Source organism: Aotus nancymaae, unplaced genomic scaffold (genome assembly GCF_030222135.1).
Source record: "Aotus nancymaae isolate 86718 unplaced genomic scaffold, 86718_ANA_hifiasm-v0.15.2.pri h1tg000016l, whole genome shotgun sequence".
NCBI classification, from domain to species: domain Eukaryota; kingdom Metazoa; phylum Chordata; class Mammalia; order Primates; family Aotidae; genus Aotus; species Aotus nancymaae.
This window is the reverse complement of record NW_026988428.1, coordinates 34,954,609-34,978,202: the sequence shown is the minus strand read 5'-3', so window position 1 is coordinate 34,978,202 and position 23,594 is coordinate 34,954,609. Positions and strand designations below refer to the sequence as shown.

At 46.3% G+C, this 23,594-nt stretch overlaps 1 protein-coding gene across 2 annotated transcripts; it reads left to right on the top strand.

Annotated features, from left to right (window-relative positions):
* The first annotated feature begins 2,170 nt into the window (after positions 1-2,170).
* Positions 2,171-23,402, top strand: CSRNP2 (cysteine and serine rich nuclear protein 2). Of its 2 annotated transcripts, XM_012450213.3 has the most exons (5): positions 2,171-2,230; positions 8,245-8,481; positions 11,156-11,415; positions 16,648-16,944; positions 19,624-23,402. In XM_012450213.3, exons 2-5 carry the CDS (start codon positions 8,331-8,333, stop codon positions 20,545-20,547), a joined length of 1,632 nt encoding a protein of 543 aa, XP_012305636.1. In that variant the 5' UTR covers positions 2,171-2,230; positions 8,245-8,330; the 3' UTR covers positions 20,548-23,402. The 2 variants fall into 2 exon arrangements, with proteins under 2 accessions (XP_012305636.1, XP_064233166.1); XM_064377096.1 differs by lacking the exon at positions 2,171-2,230 and having other exon boundaries at positions 6,197-8,481.
* Positions 23,403-23,594: the final 192 nt, after the last annotated feature.

Here is a 23,594-nt window from a genome sequence, read left to right as displayed (position 1 = left end):
TCTCTCTCTCTCTTTTTCCTTTTGAGGCAGAGTCTTGCTCTGTCACTATCTCCAGGCTGGAGTGCAGTGGTGTGATCTCGGCTCACTACAACCTCCTCCTCCTGGTTTCAAGTGATTCTCCTGCCTCGGCCTCCTGAGTAGCTGGGACTACAGGCGCGCACACCACACCCGGCTAATTTTTGTATTTTCAGTAGAGACGAGGCTTCAACATGTTGGTCAGGCTGATCTCAACCTCCTGACCTCGTGATCCGCCCGCCTTGCCCTCCTAAAGTGCTGGGATTACAGGCATGAGCCACCGCATCAGGCTGATCCTGTCTCTTAATGTAGGGAAAAAGTATGGTTGCCGGGCGCAGTGGCACGTGCCTGTAGTCTCAGCTACTCGGGAGGCTGAGGTGGGAGGATCGCTTGAGTCCAGGAGTTCTGGGCTGTAGTGCACCATGCTGATCGGGTGTCCGCACTAAGGTCGGCATCAATATGGTGACCTCCTGGGAGTGGGGGACCACCAGGTTGCCTAAGGAGGGGTGAACCGGCCCAGGTCGAAAACGGAACAGGTCAAACTCCCGTGCTGATCAGTAGTGGGATCGCGCCTGTGAATAGCCACTGCACTCCAGCCTAAGCAACATCGCAGGACCCTGTCTCAAAAAAAAGAAAAAACAAAAAGAGAAGTATGGTTAGGGAAGATCTCGGATATGGGGGCATTTGAGCAGTTATTATGTGAGGGAGTAAATACGTGGCTAGCTGGTGGAAGAGTGTTCCAGGCAGACCAAGGACCCGCCAACATGGGCCGCGTTTGCACCAAAACCTTGAAGAAGACTGCCCGGGTCATCACAGAAAAGTACTACACGCGCATGGGCAACGGCTTCCACACGAAAAAGCGCGTGTGCAAGGAGGTCGCCATTATCCCTAGCAAGAAGCTCCGCAACAAGAGAGCAGGTCATGTCACACATCTGATGAAGCGGATTCAGAGAGGCCCAGTAAGAGGTATCTCCATCAAGCTGCAGGAGGAGGAGAGAGAAAGGAGAGACAATTAAGTTCCTGAGGTCTCAGCCCTGGATCAGGAGATCATTGAAGTGATCTTTCTTAAAAATGGGTTCCTGCCGGGCGCGGTGGCTCATGCCTGTAATGCCTGTGGGAGGCCGAGGCAAGTGGATCACGAGGTCAGGAGTTCGAGACCAGCCTGACCAACAGGGTGAAACCCTGTCTCCACTAAAAATACAAAAATTAGCCAGGCATGGTGGCAGGCGCCTGTAATCCCAGCTATTTGGGAGGCTGAGGCAGAATTGCTTGAACCCGGGAGGCGGAGGTTGCAGTGAGCCAAGATTGCCCCACTGCACTCCAGCCTGGGCGAAAGAGCGAGACTCCATCTTGGGTTGTGGACGGGCGCAGTGACTCATGCGTATAATACTAGCACTTTGGGAGTCCCAGGCAGGCGGATAGCTTGAGCCCAGGAGTGCAAGATCAGCCTGGGCAACCCGATGAAAACCCCCTTTCTATTTAAATAAATAAATAAATAGAATAGTTTGCAAAGTTGAGAAGATCATGGCAAATTTTTTTTTTTAAAGAAAACACTCAAAGCAGTCCCTCATACAAGTATATAACTCAAGATATTGCTTGTGTTCTTTATAACTTGGGCAGGCTGCAATAAGTCATATTGCTGAAGACTAAGACCCCATGAGCAAGGAGCGTGTGGTCCCGGCGAAAGGAAAATTGGAGGAGCTTTGGAGGAGAATTCGTTTAGTTGTCTAAGATCTGTAGTTGAGAAGCTCCTCTCTTCCCTCATTGAAAGGTTGCAGCAGAGCTACCGCCTCCGGGGCAGGTTTGCCCGCCGGCTTCGGCTTTGCAGCAGTCACCGCCTACAATTCCCGGCATGCCGCTGGGCGTGGGGCCGGCACATAGACTCCATTTCCCAGCCCGCCCCGGGGCTAGGGCAGGACGTGCCGGCGCCTATAAGAGACAGAGCGCTGCGGCCGGAGCCTATTGTTAGCCGGAGCCCGGGCGGTTCTGGGCGTCTGCTGTTGGGGGCGCCCGAGTTGCCGGAGCCGCCCGGCCCTCTTGCCGGCCGGGCTACCCACCGCCTTCCCTCCCCGCCCTGCCTCCCCGGGAGCTCCCGGGCCATCGCCGCGGGGCCCGGGACTCGCTCGCTCCTCCCTTCTTCCCACCCGGGGTAGGGCGACGGCGGCAGCGGGGGCGGCAGAGACCATCAAGGGAGGAGGCAGCTGCGGCGGGGCCGGTAATGGGCCTGGGGGTGCGGGGCGGAGGGTGCCGCCTCGTCCTTTCTCGGGATCGGCCCTCGGGCGGCCGTGGAGGAGTGGTCAAGCCCAGAGCCGTGCGGATGGAGGGGTCAGAAATGAGAGGCTCGGACGGGAGCGGTCGGGGGGCAGGGAGATCAGGTGCCGTTGGGAAGGAACGGCGTCGGGAAGAGGCGTGGGAGCGAGGGGCACTCAGGACGCGGGCCCGGACTGCGGGGGCAGCTCTAGGGAGACCGATGGGAGGCTTGGAAGCCTGCAGGATTGCGGATGAGGATTGAGTTCGGAATGGAGTGGAGAATGATGTAGGATGGAGGAAAGTGAAGGAAGGGGAGGGGGAACAGAGGAAAATGTGGGAGGAGTGGTTGGGAATTTGTGAGTAGCAGGCAGGAAGGGATGAGGAAGGCTGGGTAGGGGCTGCAGAGGATTGGAATGAGCGGGAAGGAATCAGAGGAAAGTGGGCCGAGAGCTGAAGGGTTCCGCAGGCGTGTTCATTAAAGGGAACTGGTGACTTGACATGTTCCTTCGCTCCGGTTCCTGATGTTTCCCATATTTCTGGCGTCGTGTAGGAAAAGGAAAGCATCGCTTCCCCTGGTTGCTAGCTTGATCTTTTTTCATAGGCCCAACACGCAGCCAACTGCTACCCGTCCCTTTTAGTGCTGCGGTCTTGATTCATCCTTTTAAAGGGGTTGAGAGTGGCAGTGTGACACACTAACTGTTCTTCAGTATCAAATGCTAGAAGTTATCCCCAAAAGACAATACTGTCCCCTTGTCCTGCAGTTTTCAGTTCAAGGTAAATCCATAGTTCCGATTTTTTCTTTCCTGGCTTTCTGTTTTGTAAATCTCCAAAGCCAGGATGTTGGTTGTGCCGGTGTGATAAATGACTGCATATCCTTGAGAGTTAATGCAGCATCATGTTCCAGTTCCCACAAAGATCTCCTCTCTTCCACACGATGGTAGTTTAGGCATGGAAAGCCAAATTCTAACCTTGGGTTAGTGAATGGGGAGTGGGGACGGCTTTCTTTAAATACCTAGCTTAAATGGAGGGTTTTCATTTGAGTGCTCTATAAGTTCATGATCCTGGTGATCACAAAGACACATGGATCCATCAAATTTATAGTATTTGAGAATCAACCACACTATCTTGTAAAAGGAGAAACAGGACAGGACATTTTATTCAGGTTTATCATAACACAGCAACAACCCTTCCTTCCTCCAACCCAGCTACAGATGGCAGCCCTGACCATCTTACTAGAGATTTTGGTTTCTTGACCTTTAGCAAAAGGTTGGGTTCCAGTAGAGTGGAGAGGCTTACTCCGTGTGAGATGTAGCTTATTATTTTGGACTCATTTGAGAAAGAAACTTGTATTACCTAAACTTTGCAAATACATTTTTCTAGAAAATTTTGCTTGGGCCAGTCCCTCTTGCTGGTCTCACATATACTAGATTTTAAAAAATTTTGTTTGTTTTAGTGATTATAGGAGTCCTTGTAGGGCTGAAAAAAAATTAGATCTAGTACTAAAATACACATATGCTGGTAGACCTGTTTATACGATGCTAACCTAATGTCTTCTATGCTGTGGATCTTAACTGTTTCATATACCATTGGGAAATGTTCAGCCAGAAACCTTTGAGAAAAGACCACAAGACATGTAGCCAGAAAGTGTCAGCTGACCTTTAATTTCACTGCGATTTAAAAGCTTTTATAGAGGGTTGCGTTGTTTTCTCCAAAAGCATTTGTTGAGTTGGTCATTTTGACAGTTAACTGTCAGTTTTTACCTGCATTCCCAGGCTCTAAAACTTACAAGTTTCTCTCTTAAACACAGGCATTGATCCTCTACCAATGATTAGGTTAGAGAGGTAGGAATGACTGATTTCTAGTTGTAGTTTGAAAGATTGATTTGATGAATTGGAAAGTATGGAAACTATTTTAATTGTTACTATTGCAAAGAAAGATTTCTTTTTTAAAAAAATTATTTAAAATTATTATTATTTGTTTTTTATTTTTGAGACAGGGTCTGGCCTGTCACCTAGGCTGGAGTGCAGTGGCACGATCTCAGCTCACTGCAACCTCTGCTTCCTGGGTTCAAGCAATACCCCCACCTTAGCCTCCCGAGTAGCTGGGATGGCAGGCACACACCACCATGCCCAGCTAATTTTTGTATTTTTAGTAGAGGGGGGGTTTTGCCATGTTGGCCAGATTGGTCTTGAACTCCTGGCCTCAAGTGATCTGCCCACCTTGGCCTCCCAAAGTGCTGGGCCTACAGGCATGTGCCCCACCGCACTGGGCCAATTTTTTTAAAATACAGAGACAGGGTCTCTCTATGTTGGCCAAGTTGGTTTTGCACTCCTGGCCACAAGCAATCCTCCTGCCTCAGCCTCCCAAAGAAGGATTTCTTCGGGGCACTATGGAAGTGAACAGGAGGTTTGTTCTTGGTGCCCAATGAACATCTTTTATCTAAAAGTCAAGTTCACATCAGAGAGTTGGACAAGGGGAGCCAGGTTGAAATTTAATCTTCTGTTGGTTGTCAGGACATAATAGACCTTTTTTCTTTTTTAAAAAATAATGGAGCAGCAACGTAAAAAAAAAAAAAGAAAAGAAAAAAGAAAGTGAAAAAGATACAGAAGGAGCAGCGGAAAAAAAAAAAGAAAGTAAAAAGTAATGGAGCCAATGTCAGAGGAAGTGCTGCTAACAGAGCCTGGGTAGGGTGAAGAGAGCAACGGAGTCTCCTTGAGGATTTTACTGAGTTCCATCCACGTGAATGGAAGAGTTTGATCATAGTCATTATATACATGTTATTTACACAAATAGCCATAGGTTCCAGTTTTCAGACAGCTTAAGGAAAATAACTTTTCTCCTAGGTGTCACATCTTTTTTCTTCTTTCTTACCTACCTCCTATCATTGCCCAGAAACCACTATTCCAGAAGTAGAAAAAGAGAGGAGGAGAATAGAACAAGCAGCGAGCAATCCTTGCTGCATCCAAGTTCACAAAAAGTAACCTGAAGAGAACTGATACTCCTGAGGGTTAAGACCATGGAGAATTCCATTTTTTTTTAGATGAGTCTCTCTCTGTCGCCCAAGCTGGAGTGCAGTGGTGTGATCCTGGCTCACTGCAACCTCTGCCTCCCAGGTTCAAGTGATTCTCCTGCCTCAGCCTCCCGAGTAGCTGGGATTACAGGCACCCACCACCACACCCGTCTAATTTTTTATTTTTAGTAGAGATGGGGGTTTCACCATGTTGGCCAGGCTGGTCTTGAACTCCTGACCTTAGGTGATCCGCCCGCCTCAGCCTCCCAAAGTGCTGGGATTACAGGTGTGAGCCACCATGCCCTGCTGACCATGGAGAGTTCTAGTAATAAAGATGATTTCAGAGCAGACCCAAGTTCATATGGGGCTTAAAGAGAAATATTCAAAGGAAACACTACTAGAAGCCCAGGGACACCTGAGGAAAGAACAGGAGTGTACATTTATTTCTAGTCATACATCCTTGAGTGTTTCCAGGTCAAGGAAAAAGCTAGCTAGCTCCTTTTTTTTTTTTTTTTTTTGATAAGGTCTCGCCCTGTTGCCCAGGCTAGAGGGCAGTGGCACAATCACAGCTCACTGCAAGCCTCGACTTCTTGGGCTCAAGCGATCCTCCCACCTCAGCCTCCCAAGTAGCAGGGACTACAGGCGCACACCACCATGCCCCACTAATTTTTGTATTTTTTACAGAGATGGGGTTTTGCAATGCTGCCCAGGCTGGTCTCTAGCTCCTGGACTCAAGCGGTCTATCTCCCTCAGCCTCCCAAAGTACTGGGATTATAGGTGTGAGCCATTGTGCCTGGCCAAAAGCCACTTTTCTAGTAGCAGCACTAACTGAAGCTCAGTTAAAACTCAGTGCCTAAAACCCTCTGAAAAAGCAGATTTTTAGCTCAGGCTGATTTATCGTGTAGCTGATTAAGTGGGGAGGCAAAATTAAATTCAGTGGGCAACGTTATTCTATCTCTTTAAAAAATCCCACCCACATAAGTATTCGATCACAAGGGGTTCCTCCTCCCCCTACAATAGAATGGAATGAGAAATGTGTTTGTTGATAGGTAGCTTTAAACCCAGCTAAAATCTTAACCCATAAAAAGCCCTTGACTCCCTCCTTTGTTACCATGCCCTAAGAATGTGACCTCTGATGGTAAGATCAGTAACCTGAAGAACTGAACTGATACTTTGGGCTCATTTTTAAATTTAATTACAATTTTTATCAAATACTTTATTCTTTTTTTTCTTTCCTGGCCAAATTTATTTCAGGAATGTGCTTGTCTGAGACTTCTGATGGCTGAGGTTTCTTAGGTACATCTTGTGACTTGAATGCAGAATTTGATGCAATCTGGATAGATTAGGAAATATCTTCTCTAAAGTACTTATTAGGTCTGCTTGACTTTGTAGAGCTGATCCAAGAGCAGGCAAATTGCTTCCAACAGACACAGTCCAGAAAAACAGCTCTGTAGCAAGCATCTCTTGACACCACAGTATATTCTGGGTAGCTGCTCTGCAGTAATGCAGCCCTGTCGCTCTGGGCAGTGTTGTTATTCCTGCTGCATAATTAGCAACTAGTGAGATCATAGTCTGGGGAGGTTCTGGCATTACTGAGGCAGGGGAGGGTTCGTATCTCATCACACATGGCTCCAGCTCTGACAGCATTTGTGCTGAGCAGATTTGTGTCCTTCTGGAACTTAAATCCAAAGACGAAATAAAAAGATCTGTACCTAAGAAATGGACTATCTCAGACTCCTTGGTATGAAGACGTGTTGAAAACAACACTGCTTGCCATATTGATAGAACCAGAATAAATGGTTACTTCTCTTGCTATTTGTTTTCCCCTTGCTGATTTCTTTATAGAGGGCAAAGATTGTAAAGCTACGATGTCCTTGCACAGAGGATGGTAACAGACCAGATGAGCCCTATTTTATGGAGCAGTATGAGGCTGGGAAAGATTCTGGGTTTTGGAGCCATGCAGATTCTAATCTTGGGTCCATTCCTTGGTACTAAATTTGACCTTTATAGAAGCCTGGTGAGACACTTTACACTTGTGAAGGTCTGGGTAAAGGGTTTCCCTGATTGCTAATGTCCTTCAAAATTGAGAGCATAGAGCAGTATTTCCCACAGTGTACTCTAAGCATTATCTACACCCTAAAGTAACTTGGAAACAGTGGGTTCCACAATCAGGTTTGTAGAAACACTGCATTCTGTGTTCTCAGGCTTCACCATCTTTATTAGTATATGTAAAGCCTCTAAGAAGTTCCACTGTAGGCAATTTTCTAAACCCTTTTGACACAGCAGTCCTATTTCCATGTAAAAGCTATTAATATCCATAAGATATGCACTTTGGGAAATGCCAGGCCTTATTATCACTAGGAAAAATAAATGGGTCTAGCCGGGTGCAGTGTTGCATGCTTGTAGTCCCAGCTACTCTGGAGGCTGAGGCAGGAGGATTGCTTGAGCCCGAGTGTTCAAGACCAGCCTGGGCAACATAGTGAGACCCTGTCTCTAAAACAAATAAATAATTGGGTCTAGTCTTGGTTTAGGCAAAGCCTAATTCTGCTTTTCTTTCTTTCCTTTTTTTTGCTAATCAAACAAGCAGCAGTGATAATTGTGCTTTTGATCTCAAGTTCTTCTCACTGGTCCCTTGGAGAGCTTTCCTGTGATCAGAAGAGCAGCTACTGTGATTCCTGGGCTAATGAAGCCTAGACCTCAGCTGAATTGGAAGCAGAGGCTTTCCCTCCACTGGGAAAGGTGCTGCTGCCACCCAGCTCATTATTCTAAGAGTGATTGAGACTGGAGGGGCTGAAGGGAAACAGAAGTAGGAGAATGTTGGTCAGAGTTAGTAGAGAAATGACGTAATCTTGAGAAATCAGACATCAGCGCTAAGTCAGGTGCTTTCTTCCTTCAGTGACCTGTGTGTATAGACTTGGGAGGGGTCTGTCTGTGGACAGAAATGTTGATTCCTTTTTTCCCCTGGGCAGAATCCTAATGTACCTGGCTAGCTGGTGGTGAACAGGGGCTTTGGGGCCAGCTTGGTGGGCTCCCCAAGGAAACCCCTTTGAAACCAATGGATGCATTCACGGGCTCGGGTCTCAAGAGGAAGTTTGATGATGTGGATGTGGGCTCATCACTTTCCAACTCAGATGATGAGATCTCTAGCAGTGATAGTGCTGACAGCTGCGACAGCCTCAATCCTCCTACCACTGCCAGCTTCACACGTGAGTAAGCTGCTCCCTCCCTGCCTATACCCACATTCCCTAAGCATCAGAACCCATGGCAGCTTGAGACAGCTTCTATGTAGCTTGGGAATTTGCCTTTAATCATCATCTTTCCTTGCTCTTTGGAGGACCTAATTTCTTTAATACCGTAGGTTAAAGTCTGATTTATTCTAGCTGATTTTACTTCTGTTGTGGTTTGCTGGTTCCCAGAATGGGTTAAATTAGATTGAAGAAGGAGTCCAGGACTCTACCCTGCCCCCGCTAGAGTCCCAGAGAGTTCCAGGAAATTGTAGTTGTAGCAGAATATAAATGCTTGCTGCTTGGACAACTGGGGCAAATCCAGATTTCTTAATTCTTTTTTTTTTTTTTTTTTTTTTTTGAGACGGAGTTTCGCTCTTATTGCCCAGGCTGAAGTGTGTGATGCGATCTCAGCTCACTGCAACCTCCACCTGCCAGGTTCAAGTGATTCTCCTGACTCAGGCCTTTCGAGTAGCTTGGATTACAGGCACCTGCCACCATGCCCGGCTGATTTTTTGTATTTTTAGTAGATACAGGGTTTCATCATGTGGTAGGTTGGTCTCCAACTCCTGACCTCAGGTGATCCACCTGCCTCGGCCTCCCAAAGTGCAGGGATCACAGGCATAAGCCACCATGCCCTGCCAAGATTTCTTAATTCTTACAGCTTAAGTAGTTCTTGGAAAGAACTTCTGATACTATATATGCCCATGGGCTAAATCTAGCCCAATGCATGTTTTGTAAATAAAGTTTTTTGGAACCGCTGGGCTCAGTGGCTCATGCCTGTAATCCAGCACTTTGGGAGGCTGAGGCAGGTGGATCACCTGAAGTTGGGAGTTTGAGACAAGCCTGACCAACATGGTGAAACCCCATCTCTACTAAAAATACAAAATTAGCCGGGCGTGGTGGTGCATGCTTATAATCCTAGCTACTTTGGGAGGCTGAAGCAGGAGAATTGCTTGAACCTGGTAGGAAGAGGTTGTGGTGAGCCAAGATCGTGTCATTGCACTCTAGCCTGGGCAACAAGAGCAAAACTCCATCTCAAACATAAATAAATAAATAAAATAAAGTTTTATTGGAACGCAGTCATACCCATTGTCTCTGATGGCTTTCATGCTACAGCGGCAGAGTTTAATTTATTGCAACAGAGACCTCATGGCCTGTAGAGCCTAAAATAGTTACTGTCTGGCACTTGACAGTTTATTGTCCCCTGCTATAGATGGGTGCTGTCCAGTGGAATTTTCTATTATAATAGAAATGTTCTGGTCAGGTGCAGTGGCTCACGCCTGTTATCCCAGCACTTTGGGAGGCCGAGGCAGGCAGATCACCTGAGGTCAGGAGTTCAAAACCAGCCTGGCCAACATGGTGAAACCCCATCTCTATTAAAAATACAAAAAAAAATTAGCCAGGTGTGGTGGCGGTCACCTGTAATCCCAGCTACTCTGAGACAAGAGTATCACTTGAACCCAGGAGGCAGAGGTTGCAGTGAGCCAGGATCACGCTATTGCACTCCAGCCTGGGTGACAGAGTGAGACTGTCTCAAAAAAAAGAAAAAGTTCTGTATCTCCATTGTCCAACTGTAGCCAGTTGCTATATGTGGCTATTGAGCACTTGAAATGTGGTTAGTGGCTGGGCGCAGTGGCTCGCGCCTGTAATCTCAGCACTTTGGGAAGTTGAGGTCGGTAGGTCACTTGAACTCAGGAGTACGAGACCAGTCTGGGCAACATGGCGAAACCCTGTCTCTACAAAAAATACAAAAATTAGCTGAGTGTGGTGGCACACACCTATAGTCCCAGCTACTCTGAGGGCTAAGGTGGGAGCATGACTTGATGGGGCTGAGACAGGTGGATCACTTGAGCCCAGGAGGTTGAGGCTGCAGTGAGCCATGATTATGCTACTGGACTCTAGCCTGAGTGACAGAGTAAGACCCTGTCTCAGAGGAAAAAAGAAAATAAAGAAATGTGGTTAGTATAATTGAGGAGCTGAATTTTAAATTTTATTTAATTTTAATTAGCTCAAATTGCCACATGTGGCTAGTAGCTGCGGTATTAGAGAGTAAAGCTATAGATTGTCACATCCACAAAAGATTACCTGGAGATCCTCTTCCCAGGTGACGTCTAAAAATGGATTTTGTGGTCATTTGTTTAGGTATAGTCAGTCTGGAGGCAGTGGTATGAACCAGCTGAGGTTCAAGGTCCCGTCCAACAGAGCATTTAGGATTTGAAGATATTAGACAGTTCTCTAGGCATAGGGAGCATATTTAGAGAAGAGTCGAGAGCCTAGATGGATGAGAAAGAAGAAGCTCCCCAAACAGGTCATCCCTGAGTTAATAAAACATCTCTTGGCTGGGTGCGGTGGCTCATGCCTGTAATCGCAGCACTTTGGAAGGCTGAAGCAGGCAGATCACCTGAGGTTGGGAGTTTGAGACTAGCCTGGCCAACATTGTGAAACCCTGTCTCTAATAAAATACAAAAATTAGCTGGGTGTGGTGGCACACACCTGTAATCCCAGCTACTTGGGAGGCAGAGGCTGCAGTGAGCCAAGATGGCGCCACTGCACTCCAGCCTGGGCAACAGAGCGAAACTCTGTCTCAAAAAAATAAATAAATAAATAAAATAATAATAATAAAAATAAACGTCTCTCTGTGCTCCCTTCTCAGCCACATCCATCCTGAAGCGGCAGAAGCAGCTGCGGAGGAAGAATGTACGCTTTGACCAGGTGACTGTATACTACTTTGCCCGGCGCCAGGGTTTCACCAGCGTGCCCAGCCAGGGTGGTAGCTCTTTGGGCATGGCTCAGCGCCATAACTCTGTACGGAGCTACACACTCTGTGAGTTTGCCCAAGAACAGGAGGTAAACCATCGAGAGATTCTGCGTGAGCACCTGAAGGAAGAGAAACTCCATGCCAAGAAAATGAAGGTGCCTAAGGGGTCTGGGATGTGCTGCTGCCCATGTGGGAAACCATTTAGGTTCATTGGTTGATTGAGTTGTATTTTTTTTTTTTTTTTTTGAGACAGAGTCTTGCTGTCTTGCCCAGGCTGGAGTGCACTGGCATGATCTCAGCTCACTGCAACCTCTGCCTCTCAGGTTCAAGCAATTTCTCCTGAGTAGATGGGATTACAGGTGTGCACCCTTCTAGTTTTGTATTTTTAGTACAGACAGGGTTTTGCCATGTTGGCCAGGCTGGTCTTGAACTCCTGGTCTCAAGTGATCCACCTGTCTCAGCCACCCAAAGTGCTGAGATTCCAGGCATGAGCCACTGCACCCAACTTATTATTATTATTTTTTAATTTGACTGTTGTCCTTGGGACATAGAGATTCTACCCTTTCTAATGAAAAATCTCAGATTTGGAATCAAATCTCAGTCCAAGACTCCATTCTTTTTATCTGGCAGGGGAGTCTATGAGGTATAGCAAAATGGCTTCCCTAGAATTTCCCCCTCCCAAATCACCACTGCCTCCCTCAATTTTTAAATTATTATTATTTATTATTATTATTTTTTTTGAGACAGGGTCTCTGTCACCCAGGCTGGAGTGCAGTGGTGCAATCATAGCTCACTGCAGCCTTGAACTCCTGGCCTTAAGCCATCTGCCATTTCAGCCTCCACATACCTGGGGACCACACCACACCTGGCTAGTATTTTTTTTTAATAGTAATGGGGTCTTGCAATGTTGCCCAGGTTGGTCTCAACTCCTGGGCTCAAGTGGTCTTCCCCCTCGGCCTCCCAAAGTGCTGGGCTTACAGGCATGAGCCACCATGCCCAACCCCAAAAATAGTTTTTTTAAGTTTAAAATGTGAATACCTGAAGGCATTCAGGTCTGTCACACTGGAACCCAAGGAAGCACGATTTTCAGTTTCTGGTCAAATGATTGTCCCTTGTCTGGATGCATAGAACAGGTTTTGGATATTTCTGAAAGGATCCTGCTGTTTCTATAACTCCTGTCACCCTTAAGTGATAATCTTGTAGGTGCAAACAGCATTATCAAATAGTTATTTAGACTCGTATAATACTGTGTCTGCCACCTGATACAGCACCAGCTCTTCAATGGCTCTTCGTAGCCACCCATTTTTATCTTAGCAGTGTTGGGTATTCCCACAGCCATAGCTTTACTAGTTCTCAAAAATTTCCCCCAGAGTTCCTGATTCCAAATTTGAAGAACACTGGTTTAAGCCTGGCCAGGTTTCTTTGGAGCTCAAAGCATGCTGACCCATATTAAAACAGGCAGCTCCATTATTTGCAGAGTCATGAGAGAGACATATTAGAATGTGGTAGAGTTAGAGATCTGGTGGCAGAGGATGTAGGCTAACCAGAGCACCTCATTCCTTTCTTTCTCTGAGAGCTGTATGTCAACTTCCCTCAGACTATTCCTAAAGCCCTACACCTGTTTTTCTCACTATAGGATGACATTCAGGCTTCTCTTTCCTCTGCCTGAGGAATTTCATCACTGACCCTCTAACCTTCCAGCTGCTGTAGCAACAGCTGGGCAAACAAACACTGTTCTCATCAGTTGCAATGAAGACATTCCTTCCTTTCCCTAGAAGAAAACTCTTTGGCAGAGGAATGATCTGTCAAAACAGTATACCATCCTGTTCTGTGTTCTCCACTTACAGGAATTCTAGGGACAAAGCCAGGCAAACCCAAGTCAGATACAGGATCTCTACTTGTTAGCAGGATGTTTAGTGAGTACCAGCAGTGGTAACATCTGATACATTATTTTGTTTTTTTAAAGATGGGGTCTTGTTGTCCAGGCTAGTCTCAAACTCCTGGGCTCAAGTGATCCTCCCACTTAAGCCTCCCAAGTAGTTGGGACAACCAGTGTGGGCCACTGCATCAGGCTTTTTTACCTGACCTAGTTTATTCTTTTCTTAGAATTTTTTTTCTTGAGACAGGGTCTCACTCTGTCACCCAGGCTGGAGTGCAGAGGCCTGATTATAGCTCATTATACCTTCAAACTTCTGGCTTCAAGCAGTCCTCCTGCCTCAGCCTCCCAAATAGCTATGACTACGGCTGCACCACCACCACACCCGCTTAATTTTTGTAGGGTTTTTGGGTTTTTTTTGAGACAAGGTCTTACTCTGTTGCCCAGGCTGGAGTGCAGTGGCATGATCTCAGTTAACTGCAACCTCCACCTCCTAGGTTCAAGTGATTCTTGTTCCTCAGTCTTCCTCAGCTGAGATTACAGGCATGTACTCTGGCTAAGTTTTTATTTTTAGTAGAGACGAGGTTTTGCCATGTTGGCCAGGCTGGTCTCAAACTCCTGGCCTCAAGTGATCCACCTGCCTCGGCCTCCCAAAGCGCTAGGATTACAGGAGTGAGCCACCGCGTCCGGCCAATTTTTGTCATTTTTGTAGAGACAGGGTCTTTGTTCTGTTGCCCACACTGGTCTTGAACTCCTGGCCTCAAGTGATTATTCCACCTTAGTCTCTCAAAGGTGCTGGAATAACAGTCATGTGCCACTGCACCAGGCCTATTTTTTAGCCCTCTATAAGGGAGGCAGTTGGTTTCAAAAATGTACATTCTGCATCTCTCATGTCTCATGTACCATCTAATGTTTGTTTTCCTTTAGGGTTGTTTCAGCAGCTGCTTGGTGTTCTGCAACTTTAGTTAGCTATAATTTTTTTTTTTTTTTTAGATGGAGTCTTGCTCTGTCACCCATGCTGGAGTGTGATGGCACTATCTTGACTTCCTGCAACCTCGACCTCCTGGATTCAAGTGATTCTCCTGCCTCAGCCTCCTGAGTAGCTGGGATTACAGGCACCCACCACCATGCCTGGTTAATTTCTTGTATTTTTTAGTAGAGACAGGGTTTCACTGTGTTAGCCAGGATGGTCTTGATCTCCTGGCCTCGTGATCCACCCACCTTGGCCTCCCAAAGTGCTGGGATTACAGGCGTGATTTAACTATAATTTTTCTAATATTTTAATTTCATTTTTTGTATTTTGGCCTATTACCCATATGGAATTCATTATCATGAATAGTGTAAATTGAGAGTTTTTTTTCCCCCAGAAAATATCCAGTTGTTCTAATACCATTTAAAGACTAGAAAACTCTTTTCTCACTGATTTGAAATGCCACTTCTATCCTGATATTTAAATTCTTATATCTACATGAGTTTCCTTCTGTTACATCTTTAATCCCTTGCCTACGAGAGGATAGTAGGAGGAGGGATATTTAGGGGGAGATCAACCCTGGAGACTAGACAGGAGCAATCCTGAGGTCAACAGAAAGGCCCTTGTAGTTGGCCTGCCGAGTACTGAAATAACTGACCAGGGAACCTCCAAAAGCCCCACTTTACTGCTCTTCATTTCTCTACCACCTCCCCCACAAACAAACAAACAAACCAGGTGTGTAGCTGATTACCCAAGTCCATTGCATCACATCTCTCCCAGGAGTTGTTCCTTTACCAGCTCTAGTCTGTGGTTGTCTGATGAAATCAACCAAAGACTCCAGTCACATGGCTTTCATCCTGCTAGCAGCTTCCAGAGCCCCAGAGATTATGAGGCCTCATTTTCTTTACTTGAATTCTCTAGTGAGTTTTCAGAACTCTTTCAGCCACGGCTTGTCTTCAATCTGTCCTTCCACCGAGACTCCCTTTCTTGGCTCTCCATCGATCCCAGCCCAGAAAACCCAGATTTCTGCCTATAGATAGTACGTGCAGTATTATTTATACCACCTTTCCTCACATACAGCTTTTCTTTGAAGTTAAATAAAAAAGGATTAGGCCTGGTGCAGTGGGTCATACCTGTAATTGTAGCACTTTGGGAGGCCAAGGCGGGTAGATTACTTGGGGTCGGGAGTTCGAGACCAGCCTGGCCAACATGGTGAAACCCTGTCTCTACTAAAAATACAAAAATCAGCCGGGCGTGGTGGTGGGCACCTGTTATCCAGCTACTCAGGGGGCTGAGGCAGGAGAATCACTGGAACCCAGGAGCCGGAGGTTGCAGTGAGCGGAGATCATGCACTGTACTCCATCCTGAGCAACATAGTGAGACCCTGTCTCAAAAAAAAAATAAAAAGGATTAGAAAGGAGAAGGAATACATTTCTTCTCGGCTAAGGGCTTTCTTTAATACCTGTTAATATATTTGCTTTTTCTCCTTACAGTAAAGTGAAGCTCTTTAGTACATGCACAGGTAATTGTTCACACTGTGAGGATTCGAGTTCATTGATTAAGATCTGGTAGCCTTTTACTACACTTTAATGTACGCTTTTTTTCAAGAAGGTAGTTTTGCATTCAATGGGTGCAAGTTGAAGAGTGTTTCGCATTTTTCTGTATATCCAAGGATCATCCAGTCATTCATACACCTTTTCCTCTCTGTGTTAGAAGGCAAGTGAGGCCGGGCACGGTGGCTCACGCCTGTAATCCTAGCACTTTCGGAGGCCAAGGTGGGTGGATCACCTGAGGTCAGGAGTTCAAGACCAGGCTGGCCATCATGGTGAAACCCTATCCTAAAAAAATAAAAAAGAAGGCAAGTGAGCATAAATTAGGGGACACATGTCTGGAAATGGAGGATATGTTTGTGGAAATAGATTTTTGTGTAGGAGGGAAGATGAGACAGGTTTTTGAGAAGCTTGGACCCAGAAAGGTGATGCTATATGAGATTTCCTGTCTTCCCATTCTGGATTAATTCTTTTGACCTGTGCTAGTGAATATAGTAGCCAGAAGTCACATATGGCCATTCAATTAAAATTATGTAAATTGGGCTGGCACAGAGGACCCCAGCACTTTGGGAGGCCAAGGTGTGTGGATCACTTGAGGCCAGGAGTTCAAGACTAGCCTGGCCAACACAGTGAAACCCCATCTCTACTAAAAATAGAAAAAATTAACCAGGTGTGGTGGGTCAGGCCTGTAATCCCAGCTACTTGGGAGGCAGGAGAATCGCTTAAACCCAGGAGGCAGAGGTTGCAGCGAGCCAAGATTGCAGCACTGTACTTCCGCCTGGATGACTGTCAGACTCTTTTCTCAAAAAAAATGACAGTTTTCCAGTTGCCGCATTTCTAGTGCTCAGTAGCCACATGTGCTAGTAGCTGCCATTGTTTTGGACAGCAGATATGCCCAAGACTGCAGAAAGTTCAAGGCTCTGGGATGGTCACTCTGAGGAGGTGCATGCCACTCATGCCTATGAGGCTAACCTTTCCTGTCTCTTGGCAGCTGACCAAGAATGGGACGGTGGAGTCGGTGGAGGCTGATGGCCTGACACTGGATGATGTATCAGATGAAGATATTGATGTGGAAAATGTGGAGGTGGATGATTACTTCTTCCTGCAGCCTTTGCCCACCAAACGGCGACGGGCCCTGCTGAGGGCTTCTGGGGTCCACCGCATTGATGCTGAAGAGAAGCAAGAACTTCGAGCCATCCGCTTGTCTCGGGAAGAATGTGGTTGTGACTGCCGACTATATTGTGACCCAGAAGCGTGTGCCTGCAGCCAGGCTGGGATTAAATGCCAGGTCAGTCCAAGTTGGCCTGAGATAGTATATCTACACCTGGGTCAGCAGGGTGAGGTGTGGGTGCCACTGAACATGGCAGGCCCATTCAGGGATGGATTTCCTATGGCTGTGAACACTCCCAGTTCCACAACCCTCCTCCATCAACAGAGTAAGCGAAGAGAACATGGCCAGGGACAGTGGCTCACGCCTCTAATCCTGGCTACTCGGGAGGCTGAGGTAGGAGGATCTCTTGAGTCCAGGAGGTTAAGGGTGCAGTGAGCTGAGTTTACAACAGTGCACTCCAGCCTGGGTGACAGAGACCCTGTCTCTTGAAAACAAAATTTTCTTTTTTTTAAAAGAAAACAAGCATGACAGGATTCTTAGGCTGTGGGAGGTATCTCTTATCTTTGTTTCATTTCTCAGAGGTGATAATAAGCAGCTGTTAGCAAAGGGATGAAGAGAAGTTAGTACATTTAACATTTAGTAACTGTTCCCTAAATACTGACTGATCCCTTGAGATAAAAGGAAGCAGGGCTGGGTGCTATGGCTCACACCTATAATCCCAGCACTTTGGGAAGCCGAGGCGGGCAGGCAGATTGCTTCCCAGGAGTTCAAGACCAGTCCAGGCAACATGGCTAAACCCCATCTCTACAAAAAATACAAAAATTAGCTAGGCGTGGTGGCCTGTAGTCCCAGCTACTTAGGAGGCTGAGATGGGAGGAGGATCACTTGAGCCTGGAGGCATAGGTTGCAGTGAGCTGTGATCATGGCACTACACTCCAGCCGGGGCAACAGAGCAAGACACCGTCTCAAAAAAGAAGCAGAGAAATGAGGTAGGCCTACAGATTGTATCTGTGAACACTTAGTACCTTTACTCCAATTTTGAAGAATCAAAATAGTTTTCAGAGCTATATAATTCAGAATCACACCTGGCCTAGCAGAGCTTAAAACCACAGTTTTCTGAAAGAGAACGTATCTCTCTTGTTCGCCCCCCCTACTTTTTTTTTTGAGATGGAGTCTCATTCTGTTGCATCGGCTGGAGTGCAGTAGCAAGATCTTGGCTCACTACAACCTCCGCCTCCCGAGTTCAAGGAATTCTCCCACCTTAGCCTCCCAAGCAGATGGGACTGCAGGTGCACACCACCATGCCTGGCTAATTTTTGCATTTTTAGTAGAGACAAGGTTTCATTGTCTTGGCCAGGATGGTCTGGAACTCCTGACCTCAGGTGATCGGCCTGCCTCGGCCTCCTGAAGTGCTGGGATTACAGGGGTGAGCCACCATGCCTGGCCCCTTGTTGGCCTTCTGATGGGGGACAGTTTAAGACACATTTCAGCTAAAATTTTCAGCTGAAAATAGTAATACCATCCCAAAGAATGAAATTTATCTGGAACTTGATTACTGAGGGTGTAATGCTGAGTCCTTGTGGTTGGTTTTCTCCTAACCCATCCTTTCTTTGTTTTTAGATTGGTAACAGATAGCTGTAGTAGATCTGGCCAAACACTGCTTTTCAGACTAAAGTCCCATACTGAGTTCTTCTGTTACATACACACCTGAGAACAGTCCTAAGAATTGATGCAACTGGGCCTGGCATGGTGGCTCACACCTGTAACCAGCAGTTTGGGAGGCTGGGCTGGAAGGATTGCTTGAGCCCAGGAGTTTGATGCTAGCCTGGGCAACATAGTGAGACCCTGTCTCTACAAAAAATGTTAGAGTTAGCTAGATGCAGCATGCCTGTAGTTCTAGCTACTCAAGAGGCTGAGGTGGGAAGGTCACTTGAGCCTAGGATTGCTCCAGGCTGCAGTGAGCCATGATGGTGCCACTGCACTCCAGCCTGGGCAACAGAGCAAGACCCTATCTCCAAAGGGGAAAAAAGTGGTATAACTGGAGTGGAGATTTCTTAAAAAAAAAAAAAAAAAAAAATTGTGATTTGTACGTGCTTATCTGCTTACTTGTGGTTTTAATTTTTCCTTTTATTTTTGGTTTATGTGTTTTTCCTGTTTGGAATACGAAAGTGATAAGGAGGTAGAAAGCATCTTCTTTCCAGATTTCCCTGGTCTGTAAGTTAATTATCTTGGCAACTGCTTCAGAACTAAACTAGTCAACCCTCAGGGAAAATAAAGCAGGTAGTTAAAAAACTGGCCAGTGTTTGAACCTGCATTCTAGCACCTTAGCAAACTAAGGCACATTTGCTTAGTTTCCCCAGAGTGTATTTTTTTGAAGTAGCAAGATCTTCCACTCACTCTCCCATGCCTGTCATTGCAGAAGGCCGTAGGCTTGGGTCCAGCCTTTTGTCTCAGTGAACCAGGTAAGTTCTGAAAATCTCTGAGGTACATAAATTTCCTCTGTGAGAACAGTCAGCATTCAGAGAAGTATCTCTGGACTCTAACTGGAAGGACCCTGTGATGTGATTTTTATCTACTTTTTATTTAGAAAAGGAAACAAAGCCCTAGAGAGATAAATGATTCTCTTGAGGTCACACCACTAATTAATGGCTGAGCTGGAATTGAAATGCAAGTGGTCTGATAACTACCATCTAGTGTTCTGTTAGCTCACACTGCATGTTATGCTTTGAATTGGTTGCTTTTCTTCTTATAAGGAGACCTCAAATCCCAACTGCCTGTTTGCCCGCTAATGTCTCCTATCTCCACTGTTAGGACTGTTGATCTCATCTTACCCCCACCTCCTTGTCCCCCCGTCAGGTGGATCGCATGTCCTTTCCATGTGGCTGCTCCCGGGATGGCTGTGGGAACATGGCTGGGCGCATTGAATTTAATCCAATCCGGGTCCGGACTCATTACCTCCACACCATTATGAAGCTGGAGCTGGAGAACAAGCGACAGGTGAGCCGCCCAGCAGCCCCAGATGAGGAGCCTTCCCCCACTGCCAGTTGCAGCCTGGCTGGAGCACGGGGCTCTGAGACCCAGGACTTCCAGGAGTTCATTGCTGAGAATGAGACAGCAGTGATGCACCTGCAGAGTGCAGAGGAACTGGAGCGGCTCAAGGCAGAAGAAGATTCCAGCGGCTCTAGTGCCAGCCTGGACTCGAGCATTGAGAGCCTGGGCGTGTGCATCTTGGAGGAGCCCCTGGCTGTCCCCGAAGAGCTGTGCCCAGGCCTTACAGCCCCCATTCTCATCCAGGCTCAGCTACCCCCGGGCTCCTCTGTCCTATGTTTTACTGAGAACTCAGACCACCCAACTGCCTCAACGGTGAACAGCCCATCCTACTTGAACAGTGGGCCCCTGGTCTATTATCAAGTGGAGCAGAGGCCAGTCTTGGGAGTGAAAGGAGAGCCTGGTACAGAAGAAGGCTCAGCCTCTTTCCCAAAGGAGAAGGATCTGAATGTCTTCTCTCTCCCTGTTACCTCACTGGTGGCTTGTAGCTCCACAGACCCAGCTGCCCTCTGTAAATCAGAGGTGGGGAAAACACCCACCCTAGAAGCGCTATTGCCCGAAGATTGTAACACTGAGGAGCCTGAAAATGAAGACTTCCGCCCTGCCTGGTCTCCCTCAAACCTCCCCTTCCGCACAGACAATGAAGAGGGCTGTGGGGTGGTGAAGACGTCTCAGCAGAATGAGGATCGGCCCCCTGAAGAGTCTTCGTTAGAACTCCCTCTGGCAGTGTGACAGGTCCTGGAGGTCCTGCCTCTTACCCATTCTCTATTTATTCCCTTATTTTATCTAACGCCATTTCAAAACAAAACTGTAGAAGCAGCTGCTGCTCCCATGTTATTATTGGGGTTTTTGGGGAATGGGTGGGAAAGGATTGTTTGAGTATTTTTTAAAAGGGAAACAGTACCAAGGAGACCAGCCCCAGCTTGACCTGGGGATAGTCTTGAGGCAGAGAAGGCTGCATAGTGCTGAACACTGAGCTTTCTGGGCCGCTGGAACAAAGAACTAGGATCTCACAGGAGAAGCTGGGTGACTCAAGCAGCTATTCTTTCTGTAGGGACCAGAACACGAGATTTGAAGAGCATGGCAAAGCCCCTTCTTTCCCAAGCCCCAGCAGAGTACAAGCTCGTTTTTCTCAGTGGTTATTCTGATATCCCATTTTGGTGTGTCGTAATACTTCAACTGGAAAGTCACCTGGTTAAGTCTAGGGAGGAGGGAGTGGAAGGGTCTCTGCTTCTGTACAAAATCTCCAGGATTTACAAAAATTTAACCTGGCGTCCTTCAATCCCCTATTTGGTGAATAAGTTAATATTTGACATGTTTGGTGTTCTCTGACCTGTTCCCCACACTGGGGATTCCGGGTCTGTAACTTGAATTGCTTCTTCCACGTTCTTAAGTACTAGAGTTCAACTTGTCTATGTGTCTTTTTTTCCCTCCATCCTTTTTCCTTTGGAGAAAAAAAGCTGGATTGGCTGGAGATGTGGTACAAAGAGCCTGAGCCTTCTGTACGTGTCTGACACTAGCACTGTCAGGCAGCTTTAGGCTGGAGCTCACCCATCCCACAGGAGGCCTGTGTGGAACATTAACTGTGGCCAAAGGAGGCAGTGGGAACAGGCTGCTTGCTACCTGGAAAGATGACTTATTTGTGCTGTGCTTGTTTTTTCACCCAGGTTTTTCCCTCTTTGTGAGATCTGAGCTTTAATGGAATGTAGGATGTGGCCATGTTAAAAGTCACCAACCAGTTTTTGTTCTTTTTTCCCATATCTACCTTCATGGTCCTTCGACATACCCGGTTGGAGAGTTCTTACACTGTTCCAGTTCAATTCCAAGAATTGCAAATATTTATTGGACCCCTCCATCTTGATGTTATGTAAAAATTTGAAACCAAACCAGTTCTTAAATGCCACATGAAACTCCTAGATTCCAAAGGCTTCAAGTTCTAATTATAACCTTTGAAGTGTATAGAATGGAACTCATTCAGTTTGATTCAGTTCTTACCTCTGTTGGGAATACAGTTCCTATTCATCCTATGTTCTAAGATCTCCCCCACTGAACACCACTGATTCCTTTTATTAGCATAGTGATCTTTGTCTCTGCTCTAAAACGGAGGGAGTAGGGAGCAAAACTGTTCCTCTCAAGCATCCTTTATCCCATACTTCACTTCTGCTGGTATGGTTTATTTTTTCACCACAAAAGAAGTGAAAAACTGTGTGTTGTAGGGGGCGGGGGAGAGACGCTACTTCTACTTACCTTGCTCATAAAGCCTTTTCTGGTGGGATTTATTAAGGCCCTGGAGTCCTACAGAAACCATCATGTATGTCGCAGCAGCATTTCACCCCCAAAGTCTCTAAACTCTGAGCCTGAAAGGATTTGTATTTAATACACATAGATCTTTTAGTTCATTCTGCCTTTCCTATTCATTCCAGTTTTTGCTTGGTTTTATGTTTGGAGGGGACGTAAGTACATAGGTCCTTATCTCTCCCCATCCCCTAGCCTCGTGAAACAGAGTTGAGAGTCTTAAGTACCTTAGATCTAGAAACTCTCCAGAACTGATCTATACTCCCCGACATTAGACTGGTACCCTCAAACAAAGCTTAATTGGGAATTTGGCTTTATGGAGAAAATAATCTTTTTCAGGGCCGGGCGCGGTGGCTCACGCCTGTAATCCCAGCACTTTGGGAGGCTGAGGTGGGTGGATCACGAGGTCAAGAGATCGAGACCATCCTGGTCAACATGGTGAAACCCCGTCTCTACTAAAGATACAAAAAATTAGCTGGGCACAGTGGTGCGTGCCTGTAATCCCAGCTACTCAGGAGGCTGAGGCAGGAGAATTGCCTGAACCCAGGAGGCGGAGGTTGCGGTGAGCCGAGATCGTGCCATTGCACTCCAGCCTGGGTAACGAGAGCAAAACTCCATCTCAAAAAAATAATAATAATAATGTTTTTCAAAGTTTGTGCTGGAAAGGGAGGGTAAGGTCTGCACACTGCCTCTGCAGGAAGGCTCCAGTTTAATCTAGGAAGTAGATTCCAGCTGCACAATGAGGAACACATTAGCTTTTCAGATCAGACCAGGAGTATGAATCTGTAATTATTAAGCTCATTGCCAACCCACAAGATATTTGATGTTTCTGAAAACCTGTAGTTTCTTCATCTAAGTCCATCCCCTTCATTAACTCTACAATTGTGACTCACACTGATCCCAAACTTTCCAATGCTAAATATTAACATTGAGCATTAACTGTCTTGTCAAGCAAAAGGCTTCTACAACCTAGTCCATCTCACTTCTGGTGCTACCTGAGTTGGACAGAATTCTTGCTCATGGTTGCTAGGAAAGCTAGGCCTCTGGTCATAGAAGCAGATAGCTTCAGTGCCAGTCTAGGCCTAGATAAAAGAAATGACTCTTAACACAACGTTTATTATTTTCCAATTTCCTTTCTCACATACTGTACACAGGTAGTAGTTTCAGTGTGAATCCAAAGCTTGTCTGGTTCTCTGAAAACAATTTTTTTCCCCTTTAGGTTCTTTACATTGTGATAATGCTGTATTTAAAGAGAATATTTAAATGTAATATTAAAGAAATATTCAAAAGAATGGTGTGCTACTCTGTCTTGGCAGGCCACAATTCAGTTACTTGTTAGAAAAAGGATGCTTCTCCAGCTTCGTTATAAAACTAATTAGGTCAGTTAGGAATTAATGTTAACAATAGAAACATTTTGCGATGGAAAAATAGAATATTCTCTTTGGAGCACCAAGAGCTGGACTCGCTTCATCTGCCCTTGTGTA